This window comes from Lemur catta, chromosome 1, assembly GCF_020740605.2.
Source record: "Lemur catta isolate mLemCat1 chromosome 1, mLemCat1.pri, whole genome shotgun sequence".
In the NCBI taxonomy this organism is placed as follows: Eukaryota; Metazoa; Chordata; class Mammalia; order Primates; family Lemuridae; genus Lemur; species Lemur catta.
Window position 1 is genome coordinate 81,225,454 of NC_059128.1, and position 16,475 is coordinate 81,241,928.

Sequence of the window (16,475 nt, forward strand, 5' to 3'; positions counted from 1 at the left end):
AACAGATACATATTAGAATATACAAAATTGGGAACCGGGATAGATTTGCTTAGGACTTAACGTATTTTATTTATGTTAAATCCCTAATTTCTGAAGTGAATTTTATAGCAGTAAGTCAAGGTAGCACAAAATGCCACCAACTCACCACGCCCCAAAACAAACTTAAATATTTAAACAAAATTATTTTTAGAATTTAATGCCCAATCTCCTAATCTCTCTTCCTTTTATCCTCATTTCACCCCTTCATCCCCTGCAAATAAGTGCAACTGCCCAGAAATCTAATTTCTCTCAGGCCACAAAGGGCCCCAACTAATTCAGCTTTTCAACCACAATGCCAAAGCCATTTACTCACTATCACAATTTGAGCTCAAAGTCTAAGAATGGCACCAAATATGTTATGGAAATAGTCATGGAAGAGACAGCATAAATTTAAGTCAATAATAGTAAAAACAGTCATGTTAATAGCACAAAAGAGAACCTCAGAGAAACTTCAGGGAGGAAGATGAAAACCAGACAATTGTTCCTTGTACAGTTAATATCACTCCTAACTCTAGAGACTGATATTTGAAATAAACCAATACCATTTATAAAAATATAAAGTGGCCATAAAAATTCATCATCTAAACCAGAACACTTCTGAGATTAAAAGGAGGAGTTATCAATAATTACACGTAAGTAACAGATGTAAAGTGAGACTATCCTCAGGCAAACTGGAATACATGATCACCCAATCCAAACAGGTCATAAATTTCCTTAGGTGTGACTACTTACCATAATATTTCCCTCCCCTCTAGATGTATGTGTCAAAACAAATCAAGTTAGAGAACTTCAAATATTATAGTTGCCAGATCACTATGGGTTAATACTCTGGCAACCCAATCATACAGCCAGATATATACAGTTCCATAAAGAGAGGGGGGAATTAAGGAAGAAAGGGAAAGGTAAAAACAGAGGGCCCATCAAAAAACTGCATAAGCCCTTCCCAGGTGAGGGGATCAATTTTTAATCTCAATGCATGAGTATGATTTTTTTCCGCCTTGAAATATTAATCTGAATGATCTCTTATCTACAATACCCTGGGATACTTTTCTACTTTTGTTTTTTCATCCACCCACATTGGTGGGTTTCTTTTGAAAACCAAATGGTAGTCAATTGCTCAGCTACTAAACACGAATTAAATGGTCTAAGATAATGAATGCCATACTGAGCCAAAACCATCATCTTGTTACCCAGGCCAGGCAGGCTTTAAATATGTTCTGAAAGTTATAAAACAGGCTAATTAATCTCCAGAGGAATTACATTATAATGGTTAAAATAGACCCAAGTAATATTTAACCTACAACTGGGATTAAAATGGAAAAAATAAAAACCCATAGCAATCATACTTTCTAATAAACATCATAAAATAAAACTGGAAAATATATTTTTTAAAAAAAACTTTAAAGATAAATGCACCACAATTTTCAGAGTCCTCTTAATATCTTGAATGCTCATATCTGCAAAAAAGCAAGCTGAATTAAAGAAGCCTACCTTTGTAAATGGCAGCACTTAATAGTGATTTTGAAAGGGACTGTATAATTTTCAAGGGCAGATTAAAGGTTCTTCCTTATTCTAATTTTACCTAAAAACTTAGGGTTTTTCTTAAATATCCCATCACAGGTTTATTACCAATAGTAAGGTTCACCCAAGCAAGAAATCTTCAAAATTTTAAAGGAAAATATGTCACTATCTTTTGCATAATCTCTCAATCTTTCAAAACAAGTTTCTCTCTCTTTTTTGCTTTCTTCTTAAATTATCTCCCTTAGTTTAGGAATCAGCACTCAGACCTCCACATTCCTGACCTCAAAATGATCTCAACAATTTTCTAGCTGACAAGGCCCCTCAGCTAAGATACTTGAACCTTCTTATAGTTTGGACATTCAGGCTATACAGAGAGTAGTCCATAGATACTTGTTTCATGGTTTGACTGTCACCAAAAAATCCCAGAAGGATGGAACCAGAAAGAGTTGTAAATTTTCTAAGTTTCTTCCTAATCCTATAAAAATACCAATTGAAAAAAAAAATACCAATTAATATATTTTCTAAAGATAAATAATTCAGGAAAAAAATAGTTTCAAATAATTGATTAAAATTAGGCCTGCCTTTTTACATACTGAGGACTTCGTCAACTGACTTAAATATCTACTGATCTTGTATGATTCCATGAAAACAAAAATATGACTGCTATTTTAGTAATAGTAAAGGATAAAACAGCATGCCATGAGAAACCAGTATCACAGAATAAGCAAACATATTGCTGTTACATATACTAGTAATAGAAATGACTTATCCTTCAGTAAGAAAAACCTTTCCACTTTATTTAACCTAGCCTATTAACATCTGTGGGGTACACTTTGGGAAATGTTGATAAAAGAGCATATCTAAAAATAGACCAAGTCAAAGCATTTATAAATAAATAACTGGTTCAATAAAATCTAGTGCCTAAGTGAAGCTGTAACATAATCACAGGAGAAAAAAGGAAAATCAGATATTCTACCATAAGAAGCATAATTAAGATATTAAGGACAAAACACAAAGTTTTGGTGTTTCTTTACAAACGAATGAAAGTGACTATCAATGAATGTTCTTCAGATATTATCTTTGCTATTACGAAATTATTTTTACTGTTAAGTTATTCTAAAGTCCACTCATCATGTTTGAAGCAGCAAGTGCTTTAGTAAATAAAATCTACCACAAGTCTCCATTTTCTATGCAGTTAACAAGTATACTGATGTAGAAATATTGCATAATGGAAATCTGTGGAACAAAGTTACTAATATATTTGTTTATATGTCTTACCGCAAGAATAGTTGGGAACAAGCTTTCCTTGCACTGAAATTCTAAAACGTTATAGTCCTGCATCATGCTGAGCCAGAAAGCCAGAATTCAACTAACATATATAGACAACACGAGAACAAGTTTGAAAGACCATGCCTATTGGACCCCATTAGCACAAGCGAAACTAATGTGGAGTCCAACTTTGGAGAGGTCATTTAATTTATTTTTACTCAGCCTTCTTGAAAATGCATGTCACTGAGGAATTACACAGGGCATGATAAAAAGAGAGATCTCTTTTACTACAGGAAAGATGTGTGTCTTATTAGCCTGGGGTCAAAAACATTATCTTTAGGGGCTTATTGGAATTAGAAGGAATTGGAATATAGCAGTTATATTCATTTATTGCTCATCTTGTTATATTTGGGAAGGTCTAAAAATACTTTTTCCTGAATTTATAAAGGCTGAGAAAATGTTGTATTGAGGGTAATATAACCCATAATACAACATTTTCTCAGGCTTTGTAATTGCTCCATCAAGGACAGCTAATCACTAGAGACATTTTATGAGCAGGAAGGCTTGCCAGTGGGACCATTTACTGGCAGATATTGTTTAGGAGAGATGCATGGAGTACCACTAGACTCTTATTAAGAAGCAAGCAAGAGAATATACTTACTCAGTTTGGGCGCAGGGGAAAAAAACAAACAAACAAAACTGCCTTTACTGCCAAAGAGGCCATTACTGACTCACAGTAGGTTAAAAAGAAACATCCCATACTGAGAAAAACTCTTAAGATTTATAAATAAACAAAGTGATGTGCCATAAAAATGGATGGTTTAGTTCATATTAGCCAGATGATTTCCACAGTTGTCAATAGCTGGACACTAAATTCTATATTATTATAACTTACTTTCTTTCCCATCAATGCAATTCAGGTTAAAAATAAGGGAGATATATTAGGGAACTTTATATCTTGGTATTACTATAATATAAAATCTAAAAGTCAGAAGTTTTTATAATAAATTGAGAGTAAAAACAAATATCATTAATCTTAAGGTATAACTATAGGTTAATCAAAAAGGGATATAAAAATATAGCTAAAATAACAAAGTAAAGAATAATTTAACCGTTATTTTATATGTCTAAAATACTGCAGAAATTTTTCAAATGTAGATTTGGATGCTTTTTCCTTTCAGAAAATGTCTTTCAATTGGTAATATCCATCTGTCAAAACAATGCCACTCCAACCAGAAGAAGCCCGCAAAAAGACCAAATTTGCTGCAAGCCTTATTCACACCTGACCTCAAAAGGAAACCTGCCTATATAGGACAATGAACAGTCAACTTAATATTGCTCAAATTTTCATTGTCATTTCTTTGGCCCCCTTTGCTCTTTACCTTGTTAAGGTTCATTTCTACTTTTTAACATAATGTCATATCTCATTTGGAGATGCTTTTTTTACTGAAATTACACCAACAGAAATTATCTACACTTGCTGCCACTGCTCTCCATTTGATGTATTTCACTAAGGCCCTAATATGTTCTTTCCTCTGTAGTCTGGGATTCACGGCCAGATGTTGTTTATACAATCTGGCAGATCTTCTTACTCCTATACAAAGACAACCAATACCTCGAAACGACTTTACTACTTTGCTTTCTCTTAGTGACAAATATTTACGAGTCGACTTATTTTCCACAAATTTTTTAATTGAAAAATATTATTTTTCTTCCTTGAACTTTAGATTAGTGCAAAATAAAAGGATGATCAACAAAGGGAGCCAACAGAACATCCTAGACAAATTCATGCTGTTTGTTCTTGAGGGCAGGGGTATCTGAATTTGTTCACCTTCATAATTCTAATGCCTGCAAACTGCAAAAAATATATTTGTAGATTTAATGAATGAATAAATGAATAAAGATCTATCCAAAACATTTAACTTATAAATATTTCATAAACTCTTACTATATGGACAGAGATAATGAAAGTTGCTATGATAAAGAGATGACAGTTCTTGCCCTCAAGAGCCTCCATCTGGGATGGAAGAAAACATGAACAAATAATTATAATATAATATAAACTCATAGTATATGTACAGAGGCGATGAAAGGTGCTAGGATAAAAAGATGGCAGTTCTTGCGTTCACAAGCCTACATCTAGAATGGAAGAAAATGTGAACAAATAATTACACTATAATAAAAACCACAACAGAGTTACGTATAAAGAACTACGAGAACCCAGTAGATAATATTATCTCTGATAGTGGCCACAAAGGCTATTTTTGTCAGAGAACACTAAACCTATCCTATCCCCTTTCATGACCTTGAAAAATTAACGATATATTCCAAATACTCTTAGCTTTCTGTTAACTCTAACAGGCTGAATGTGCCACTTTTAACCCTTGTTCATCATATTTGCTACCTATGTAGCTTACTATTGTGATTATAGTCTCTGGTATTATAGTCTCTGCTGTCCCAACTAACAGCAGAAGAACACTATCAAAAAATCTGTTACTTAGTGACACTCACACTAATTCTGTCATTGTGACAAAATAAAATAAAAGTGAGAACTTTATAGGATAAGATATTTTGTAACAAAAGTAAGTATGGTACATAAAAGGGTCTCTTTTAAAAGTAATAAATCACCTAATCTTCTACAGATCTAAGAAACACATTAAGATTGTATAGGTAGTATCATTATAGTTAAGAACAGTTTAAAAAAGAATTAGAAGGGCAACCAAAATATACCTATGTCTAAGGCATTCCTGGCAGTGGGTTCTACGCTACCAGCCAAGTTTCCTATTTTAGGCAGGCAATGCAGCGTATGCATTGCCTATTAACTACATATCAATTGGATGTCAGCATCTCAGCTCGTCATGCTGACAATCCACTGTACTACACTATAAACAAGGAAGTAAATATACTACTTATTAGTATTTCTCATAAAAAAAAACTTTTTAATGCAAACGATGATATGTTAACCTTTTAAAAATGAGCTAATAAAATAAGCCCTTGTTGACAGGAGACAATGACAAGCTGCACCCTAAACCCTATTATTTAGTAGTAATTTGCACTGCTCTAAGTTAAAAGATAGCAAAATAATTCATTTAAAGTGGAATTAGGTCTGGCACACTATCCAGACTATCCAGGAATAAAGATCTGGACAGGTAATGGGCTAAATACAGTGTCTAAAAGTTTAAAACCAACGCTCCTCCATAATTATATCAACATATCTACAGTCACATTAGCATACTTACCACACTGACTGAATTTCTCTTTTAGTTTCTGCCAAGTCAAGTCAAAAGGCAGCTAGAATGAAAAAAGGTATTAGTAACATATATACAAGAAAAAAAAGAATTTTATTTATCCTTTACATTTATTTGCTTACATTTCTGACAAATATCTGGTTGCCTTTGGAGCCTATTCTGTCTCTCATTCCGCTTCCCATTGGACCCGACAAAAATCCTCGATCCATATCGATGCTCCTTTCCAGTATAGCTCCTATACCTGGTCCCATTCTATCAAAGCTGGAATTCATCCGGTCCAGTCCTATCCCCATTCCTCCAGTCACACTGTTCATGCCACCCATTCCACCACCTGGATTTTCAAGAAGGGAAGGGAGGATTTGGGAGTTTTGTGTTTGGGTTTCGAAAACATAAGGAAAAGAAGAAGAAAGAGAAGGAAGAAGGGAAAGAAGAGTCATTTTTGAGAAAAAAGAGGAGAGAAAAATTAACTCATTTATAAACATAAAATCATTTTCATACAGATAATTTTCCAAGGAATTCACTTTGGTATACATTTGGTTAGTTGAGAAATTGTAATTCCAGCCAATATATAAATATATTATGCAGATATACCTCTATAAAATTATATTCTGATCATAAAACACATCATATAAATTATACCAATCCTGTATCAATCACTTTACCCATTAATATTAGTGGTTTTTAATCCTTATTTTTTATTTTCAAATAATATCAAGCACAATAATTGCTAGAACAAAGATATATAGAGATAAATTCAAATTATTACAACTCCAGCACACATGCTACCCTTCTCATACTTTTCACATGTAAATATTCCTTTCCTAGCTTACCTTTTACCTCAGTTATCTTCACCTCTGTTTCCCACACAGTTTTTCTTTACACTGTTAATCAATTTTCAATATACAAGAAAATCACAGCAAAACATAACTTTTAATCTCAATATTATACAGAACTTGTGAAGGGAACAACAAAAAATGGTATCTCCCATTTAGCCAGAGCTTGAGAATTTAGCTTCTAGCTGATACCTACTTCCTTTTTATGTACTAACTCTTTCCTGGCCCCCTTAATTATTACAATCTTACCCATTCTCAAAACTTAATATTGTTTCTCATACCTAATATCCCCATACATGGAAATTCTAAAAATTAATATCACCCTCAAATTGGCTTTCTGGGAATAACAAATATAAAATTAGGGAAACAGAAGTATAAACACTGAGATAAAAGAGGGTAGGAAAGCTAGGATTAACAGGAAAATGGCCAAGGCTAAAAGATGATAAAGAAGGAATAAAATGAGGGGCAGGATACAGTGGAAGTAGATTTTGTCGATAGGATTTTAGAATTCACTCTTTGAGTAGGTTGTATTCTTATTTGTGAATTTTATCAATTAAATGAAGTCAATATGGGAGGCCAAGGCAGGAGAATTGCTTGAGGCCAGGAGTTCAAGACCAACCTGAGCAAGAACAAGACCCCATCTCTACAAAAAATAGAAAAATTAGCCAGGTATGGTAACATGCACCTGTAGTCCCAGCCATTCAGGAGGCTGAGGCAGGAGGATCGCTTGAGCCCAGGAATTTGAGGTTGCAGTGAGCTATTGATGACACCACTGCACTCTAGCCCAGGCAACAGAGAGAGACTCTATCTCAAAAAATAAATTAATTAATTAACGAAGTCAATAAAGTACGGGGAGCTCACAGATATATGGCCCAGTAAGTGATAGAGGTTAAAAAAAAAAAGGAAAAAAAAAACTTAAGCCACGTATTAAGGCTTAATGTAAGGCCTAAAATGTGGTAGGTGGAAACAGATGGGAAACACAGCATTCCCCAGTGTGGCAACTACCCTTGATTCTATCACAGAAAAGGTTTAAGAGGAAAGGAAAGCACGTCTTTCAACCTTAGGTGTCAACCTCAGGAGGTCTCTAAAAGTGTTATATCTGCATTTAACAAAAGACATGATGTTCACAGATGAAATGAGCTAGTCACTAACAGCTGTTACAGAAAGTAAGCATGGAAATAAAGTTGGTCCTAAAGCAAAAGTTGTTCCTGACACACAATCAGAGAAATCCCCACATTCCTTAGTTGGAAAGAAGGTTCTTGGATTGGCTTGTTAACACAAACTGTGGTGTTAGTTTAGAGATATCAAAGAGGTAAAATTCAGTTAATTCAGAAATTTCAAATAATGATCAGAAAGGCTTAGCTCAATAATTATCAAAGTTTCTCATATTATGACAAGACATATTAACATAGATGAACAAAGTATTACTATACAATAACTATTCTTGCAAAGTTTTTGCAAACACTCAAATATTACTGAATAAATTCTAGTAAAATTTAAACCTACTTATTCCAGATCCTACTGGACCCATGTTAGAAGCTCCTATTCTTCCTGCAAACCCTCCAATCATTGCACTGCCTAAACAAGGACGGAAAGATACTAATTAATTTAAATAATCATACTTTAAAATTCCCAAGGTACTATGCTCTCAGAAAATGTACAATAACTGAAAACTATAAAGTCTTCTGGAAATAGGGTTCAAATGTGTAAGATATGAAAAGGAGAGCAAGTACATTAAAATCCCTAAAATGTTTTCTTCAGGTAGTAAGTTGCATGAAACATTATAAATTTCTAATTTTTCACAAAAAAAGGAGAACAAATTTTAAAAAGTATAACCTGTGAAAAGAAAAGGAGAAGTATACAGCCAACCCTACCAAGTCTACCAAAGGAATCTCCAAAGCCTCGATTTATTCCAATATCACCACGTCCAAAATCTCGCTCCATGCTACTAGTCATCGCACCACGGTATAGCTCTGAAAAGATTGTGCAACAAATTAACCCTTTTTCAAGCATATTAACGCATGGTAAAACACTCAGGAACATACATCTAAACTAAACTGAAAAGACAGCGTAAGTCACAAATACAAAAGTCTGTAATTTTACCCAACTTACCTTACCTGCCAAACATACCATGCCCATTCCCATACCATGGCTGCTCTTATCCCCTTAGTGCCCATATGCTATCTGAAGACATCTATAGCACCCATTCCTAAGTGATGGGGGGGAAATTTTAATAATAGGGAAAACTAAACATAGCACACACATCCCACTCCATACATTTACCTACCTCCCATTCGGCCAACTCCTCCAAATCCTCCCATGCTATTCATTGCTTCCAGACCACCAAACCCAATTCCTACGGAATAAAGATTAATTTTGAGATTTGACTGTCAGTTATATAACTGAAAGGTACATTTTGTAAATGTTATATCTCAATAAGCTCTTCAGCCACCCTACCTGTGTAGCTACTTCTTAACACATTACCTATCCTTAAGTATGTACTGAGCTCAATTTCTCCTAGCAGCCTTTACAACATGAGCCAACAATAAACCAAGACTTTTTTTTTCTTTGAATTCTCAAGAGTTCCCAGTTTATTAAAAATGGAGATGGGTACATACACAAAACAAATGCTTATACATACCTCCTCCAATTCTATTCATTCCTCCAAAACCTGGACCATCCATTCCCATACCTCAAATAAAATACACAGTACGTACTTTGAGTAAATTTTATTTTTATGACTAAAGAATGACATAATGCATTATAACAAAATAGATACCATTGGTCTAGCCATAATGAAACACTAGAGAAGCAGCAGGGTACAGGAAGGATGGTTTAAAGTACTATGCCATAGCAGTTTTCTAATCATGAGTCTTCAAAAAGGCTTCTTTGAACATTAGACAAGAAAGCTAAATTCACTAGTCACACCTACAACATTCAGTTAGAGAATATCTAGGACTAGGTAATTTTGTTTCAGAATAGACACAGAAAGATTGCTATAGCAGATTTAGAGATTAGGCCAGAATGTAAGGACTCCTCTTAACATGGCAGTTAAGGGAGTTGTAAAAAATTTAAAAATATAAATAGTATGTGTTTGCGGGAGGGTGGAGAAAATTTGCTTGGATCAGAATGGTTACCATAATTACTCTCATAATTTAAAGTGTGACTATAGCATCTCAACAGAAGTAGGATTCTGACAACATTTATCAGTCCACCAATTAAAACAGTAATTCTCAAAGTATGGTCTGGGGACCCTTGAGGGTTCAATAGGTCAAAACTATTTCAGTCATCAAATACTACTATGACATTGACTGTTTTACTCTCATTCTTTCATGAGTTTAAGGTGTCATTTTCCAGAGACTATATGATATATAGTATCACAACAAACTAAATGCAGAAACAGATATAACAGCATGGCTGTCTTGTATTAAGCCAAACATTAAAGAAATACGTGAAAAGTTAAAACAATGCTACTCTTCTCACTAATTGTTCTACATTGGAAAATACAGTTCCTTTTCTTAAAAATCATATTTATGTTAACAGATAATGGGTTTATTATTGTTATTTTTATATAAATATGTAATTTTTTACATTTCTAAGTTTTCATTTATAATACAGTAAATATTGCCAAATATAAGCACATGACCAAAACTTTTTGGTCCTCAACAAATTTTGAGAATATAAAAGGGTTCTGACACCAGAAAGTTTGAAAACCAGTCTCTAAAAATGAACTATGAGTTAGTCCAGGTGAACAGCCAAATAGCTACCTGAAAAGCTACCTTCCCAACTAGATACACAAATTTAAGTTGCCTATGATATGGTAGCATTTCAGCCATTTCACAAATACTCCATGTCCATCACATTCTCCTTCTGCCTTAAAGACATTTCAAAATCCATGTGGCTAAATGGCTAGCTACAATATGGCTGGCCCCAGAGGCGCCCTCCTGACCTTTGCCTAACTCTCTTTCATGTCAGCTGCTTTCAAGGTTTCATTTCTTTTTCAGACTGAAGTGACACCCTAAATATACCACTATAAAATACAGCCCTTTAAATATTACTACAGACTAGCAAATGTAAGCGTTATTACCTAGCAAATGTATCATTTAAAAAGAAATAAGAAAGTTAGAATACTCACCACTTGGACCTAAATTTCCCATCACACCACCTATATTCAACTGGCTGGCACTAATAGGCTGTCCACCTGGACCAAGTCCCATTCCAATGCCTCCAAGACCACCTAAACCACAAAAAAGAAATTAAATAATGTCTTCTGCAGCAATGGATGGAACTGGAGGCCATTATCCTAAGTGAAGTCACACAGGAATGGAAAACCAAATACATGTTCTCAATTATAAGTGAGAGCTAAGCTACGGGTACACAGGGGCATGCAGAGTGGCATAATGGACACTGGAAACTCAGAAAGGGGAGGACAGGAGGGGAGTAAGGGAAGAAAAAATACCCACTGGGCACAAGGTACACTGTTCGGTGATGGGTATACTAAAAACCCAGACATCACCACTATACAATTCATTCATGTTACCAAAAACTACTTGTACCCCTGAATCTATCAAAATTTCTTAAAAAGGCAGAAAAAAAAAAAAGAAAGAAAGAAAGAAAAGAGAATAATATTAGCAAGATCCATATATGATTAACTAACTAGCACTAAAATTTGAAAAAAACTATATGTGTATAACAGTATCTCTAAAATATTGTAAATTTGCCAATGCAAGCACTGGTTCTTGCTTTCATTTAGAAAGCAGCACACTGAAGCCTGACTATAATACCATTTATTAAGGAGAAGTGTTTTGTGAAACAGGTCCATTTTATATCCCACTTAAAGGTATACTGAAAGGACTACCAAAATACCAAGAGGATTTTGAATATCATATCACTTTATAAATGGAATATACATCTGAAAATGAGTATCTTGCCCAAATTTGTAGAACCACCTAAAATCTTGGAATTACTTTTAAGATGATTTAAATCAAACTAAAAAGTCAATAATGAAACATAACAATGAATAAAACAAATATTACATTACCTAGTTTTCCCATTGACATACGTATTTTACATTTATGTGGCATCTTAAGTGTTTACACATCTACTACCCACATAGATGAGGAAATTTTTGAGACCTTGAGTTACTTCCATACAATGTCATTTAGCTATGTGATTAAGCTAAGACTAGAATTTGAGTCTTCTTTCTCTAAATCCAATTCTTTTTATTTCTTTTTATTTTTTAAAATAATTAAACTATATTTATATATATTTATTAATATGTATTTAATTAAATTGAAATAATTAAATTAACTGGAAAGACTTTAAAGAGTATAATTTGATGACCTTAAAAACAGTGAACACATATAGATGGGGACTGTTTTAATCCATTAAATCTGAGTATGGTTTTAATGTCCTTGCTAGTCAAAAGTATAAATTAATTAAGTCTTAGGAGCTTAGAAAACCATATACTACATTTAATTTTATAAAATTAGAGTACAGAAGGCTGGGCGCGGTGGCTAATGCCTGTCATCCTAGCACTCTGGGAGGCCAAGGCGGGTGGATCGCTCGAGGTCAGGAGTTCAAGACCAACCTGAGCAAGAGCGAGAACCCATCTCTACTAAAAAATAGAAAGAAATTATCTGGACAACTAAAAATATATATAGAAAAAATTAGCTAGGCATGGTGGCGCATGCCTGTAGTCCCAGCTACTTGGGAGGCTGAGGCAATAGGATCGCTTAAGCCCAGGAGTTTGAGGTTGCTGTGAGCTAGGCTGACACCACGGCACTCACTCTAGCCTGGGCAACAAAGCGAGACTCTGTCTCAAAAAAAAAAAAAAAAATTAGAGTACAGAGCATGTTGTATTAAACTGTAAAAGATCAACATGAAGGAAATCTTTTCCCACTCACTCCTCTAAAACGGCCCACCTGAAAGCAATAGCATATCTGACCATCACCAATGCTTATGTGTACATCAAGCACCCAAATTTTCATCTATATCATTCTTCACTAAGAGAACCAGGTCTCCTTGAAGGCAGGTCAATCCTGTGTATTAAAACAAGAAAAATCAAAATGGATCTGGGAAATCTTATCTTTACCAAAAAGTAAGAATATCAGAAGCATAGGGAATGACGTTCCCACTTGCCCAGTTATAATTTGAGCAAAGGAAAGGAGGTAAGGAGAGAGGAAAAAAACTAGTTGGCAGAGGGGTTATAATGATTAACTTAACTAAAACAAACTGATTCTGTCAAAATCCATGAGTACATACTATGTATCAATAGACAAGAGTATATAAAAATGTAAAACTCAAGAAGAATAGATGCAACATAAAAAGTATGAACATAATAGTACAGGTTTGTAATCTAAACAAACAGAAGAATATTAATAGTGAGAAAGTAAATTGGAAGCCCCTGCATAAAGCTACGGTCTTGAAAGATGACACCCTGACTGATTAGGTAAACCCAGGGAAAAGGAGAAGGACTGCCCTACAAAGGGGAAAAGAATATTCAAAGACATAGCTGACAAATTTTTGACATTTATTTTTTAACTGAATTCTCAGATTGTGAAAGCCCAATAAATAGTAAACTACACCCATACTAAAGGAAAACTGCACACCAAACACAAAGACCTTAAAATCAACTACATAAAGAACACAGATTATCTACAAAGAAACGACTATTCAGTAGATAGATGACTTAATAGCAACAATGGAAACCAGAAGACTGGAATATTTTCAAAGTGCTGAGAGAAAATAACTACCAATCTTAAACTATATAACAAGTGACACCATCTTTGAAGATATTTATAGACAAACCAAAATTGAGAGAAGTTACTAACAACAGATCCTCATTAAAAGTTTCTAAAATAAATACTCCAGAGAAAAAAAAATTAGTACCAGCATCTGTAAAAGCAGAGGAATGATGATATGACAAAATGGTAAATAATAATAATGTCTAATTTGTGATATAGGAAAAAAAAGCAATATAGAACTAAAACATTGAACAATAATAGCATATAATTCCACAGGAAAATTATTAGAATTAAAGTATTTGAAGGTCCCTCTACTATTAAGAGAATAATCATATTAACTTCAGGCTTTATATAGACATATTGCAATATCCAGAATAGCCACTAAAAAAGGAGAAAAATACTTGTAAAACATAGAAAAATAGAACAAAAAATAAAATAACAGAAATTAACCAAATGAACCAATAAATGTAATAAACTCTTTGATTTCATGGAAAAGTCTGTCAAATTGACTTTTTAAAAATCTAATCCCAGCTATAACATTATTTATAAGGGGCACATGTAAAACAGTAAAAACTAAAGAGACAGGAAAAATGTACCAGGCAAATACTAAATAAAGCTGTTATACTTACATTAACATCAGACAAAAGACTTAAAGGTAATTACTACAGTTAAAATCACTCTATAATGATAAAATTTTTTGATTCACTAGGAAAATATCTCAATTTAATCTTGGATGCATCTACTAAATTAGCTTCAAAATATTTAAATAAAAACAAGAAAAAATAGACAAATCCACAATTACTTGTTTTTGTTTGTTTGTTTTGAGACAAGAGTCTCTCTCCGTTGCCTGGGCTAGAGTGCAGCAGTGTAATCACAGCTCACAGCAACCTCAAACTCCTGGGCTCAAGCAATCCACCTGCCTCAGCCTCCCAAGTAGCTGGGACTACAAGCATGCACCCACCATGCCCAGCTAATTTTTCTATTTTTTTGTAGAGATGGGGTCTCCTATGTTGCTTAGGCTGGTCTCAAACTCCTGGCCTAAAGCAATCCTCCCACCTCAGCTTCCCAAAGTGCTGGGATTACAGGTGTGAACCACTACAGCTAGCCCAAATCCACCATTCTAATGGGAGATTTTACCAGACACATTTCTCAATAATTGATAGCACAAGTAAACAAAATTATTGGTAAGGATCTAAGACAGTTTAAATAATTAACAAACTTGATTTAATGGACACATATGGAACACTGCACTCACCAAGCACATCTAGAATACTTACAAAAATGTGCCATAGGGTAGGCCATCCATATACAAGTCCAAATTAATTTCAAAGAACCACAATCATATAGACCATGTTCAGTGACCACAATAAAGTTAAGTTAGAAATTAATAAGAAAAAAAAACCTCATACATTTGAAAATTCAAAAATTATATTTTCAAATAATACATGGCTCAATAAATCATAATCATAATTTTTAAATACTTTATAAAAACTGAACCATAATAAAAATACTCCAAGCAAAACCTGTGCCCATTGGCTAACTTCACAGTCATAACTGCTTATATTAGAAAAGAGAGGCTGCAAATTACTGAAGTAAGCATTCAACTTAAGGAGTTAGGACAAAAATAAGAGACTAAACTCAAAGAAATAGAAAAAAATTGCAAAGCTAAGAGCAGAAATTAAAGGTAGAGAAAACAATATTCAGTTCTTTGAAAACACTAACAAAACTGATAATCTCTAGCAAAATTGACAAAGAAAAATGGCAAACCTTTGGAATTTAAAAGACAGAACTATAGATGCAGCAGAAATTTAAGAGACAATCTTATGCCAATAAATTTGAAAATGGCAAAAATAGATAAATCCTTAGAAAAACAGAAATTACTAAAATTCACTCAAACAGCAATAGAGGGAAATATGATCAATCAGTAGTTAAAAATCTTACCCAAAACAATGTATGAAGGCCAAGACAGTTTTACACACTATTTCTAGCAAATACTAAGAGAACAGATAATTCTATTAAAAAAGAACAAATACTCCCCAACTCAGTATTGTTTCTAATAACTAAAAATTAGAATAACCTGAAAAACAGAAAAATGTATAAAATGTGGTATCAGCAGTTAAAATGAAGAAACTAGAGCTACATCTATCAACATAAATGAATCTCAAAAACAATTTTAAATAAAAAACAAGCTATATAATACTAATATACGATATTACGTCACTCATACCAAATTTTAAACATAGCAAAACAATTCATATGTTTATGATTTACAAATGTGTAGTCAAATTATAAAAACCTAAATGATAAATACTATATTCATGAGTTGTTTCCTCTGGGTGAAGCATATGTTGAAAGGTGGGTAGAGGATAGCGGAAATCTCCACTTTATTATGTAAAATTTTATTTAAAGAAAAAATATATACAACAAATATGTCATATGATAGCTACAGAATAGTTTGTTTAATTTGTCTATATATTTAAAATATTTTATGATAAAAATCTTTAATAACCAGAGAAAGTACAGTGAAATAGTAAGACAATAGCTAATATTTCTTGAGTGTTTACATTATGCCAGAAAGGTTCTAAATATTTTACACATATTAACTCATGTAATACTCAAGCCAACCCTATGAAGGAGGTACTATTATTATCCCTATTTTTCAAATGAGGCATTGAGACACAGATACTGAGTACATTTTGGTTTTTTAATCCTTTGGAAAACAATCTGATAAAACTAATCAATGGACATACACCGAGAACTGCACATATACTTCAGAATATCTAACTTAAGGAAATAACCAAAAATATAACAGAGATTTA

The 16,475-nt window shown here is 33.4% G+C and overlaps 1 protein-coding gene across 6 annotated transcripts in view; it reads right to left on the reverse strand.

The window, feature by feature from the left end:
- MYEF2 (myelin expression factor 2) overlaps positions 1–16,475 on the reverse strand; it is a 38,311-nt gene that overhangs the window by 1,623 nt on the left and 20,213 nt on the right. For 3 of the 6 annotated variants that reach the window (XM_045528460.1, XM_045528503.1, XM_045528494.1), the window contains 7 exons: positions 11,046–11,147; positions 9,552–9,602; positions 9,198–9,266; positions 8,785–8,883; positions 8,417–8,488; positions 6,200–6,408; positions 6,069–6,120 (listed from right to left, as the gene is read on the reverse strand). In XM_045528460.1, the coding sequence (XP_045384416.1) occupies positions 6,069–6,120; positions 6,200–6,408; positions 8,417–8,488; positions 8,785–8,883; positions 9,198–9,266; positions 9,552–9,602; positions 11,046–11,147 (654 nt within the window). The remainder of the gene's footprint in view (positions 1–6,068; positions 6,121–6,199; positions 6,409–8,416; positions 8,489–8,784; positions 8,884–9,197; positions 9,267–9,551; positions 9,603–11,045; positions 11,148–16,475) is intronic. The other 3 variants (XM_045528469.1, XM_045528476.1, XM_045528484.1) reach the window with 3 other exon arrangements.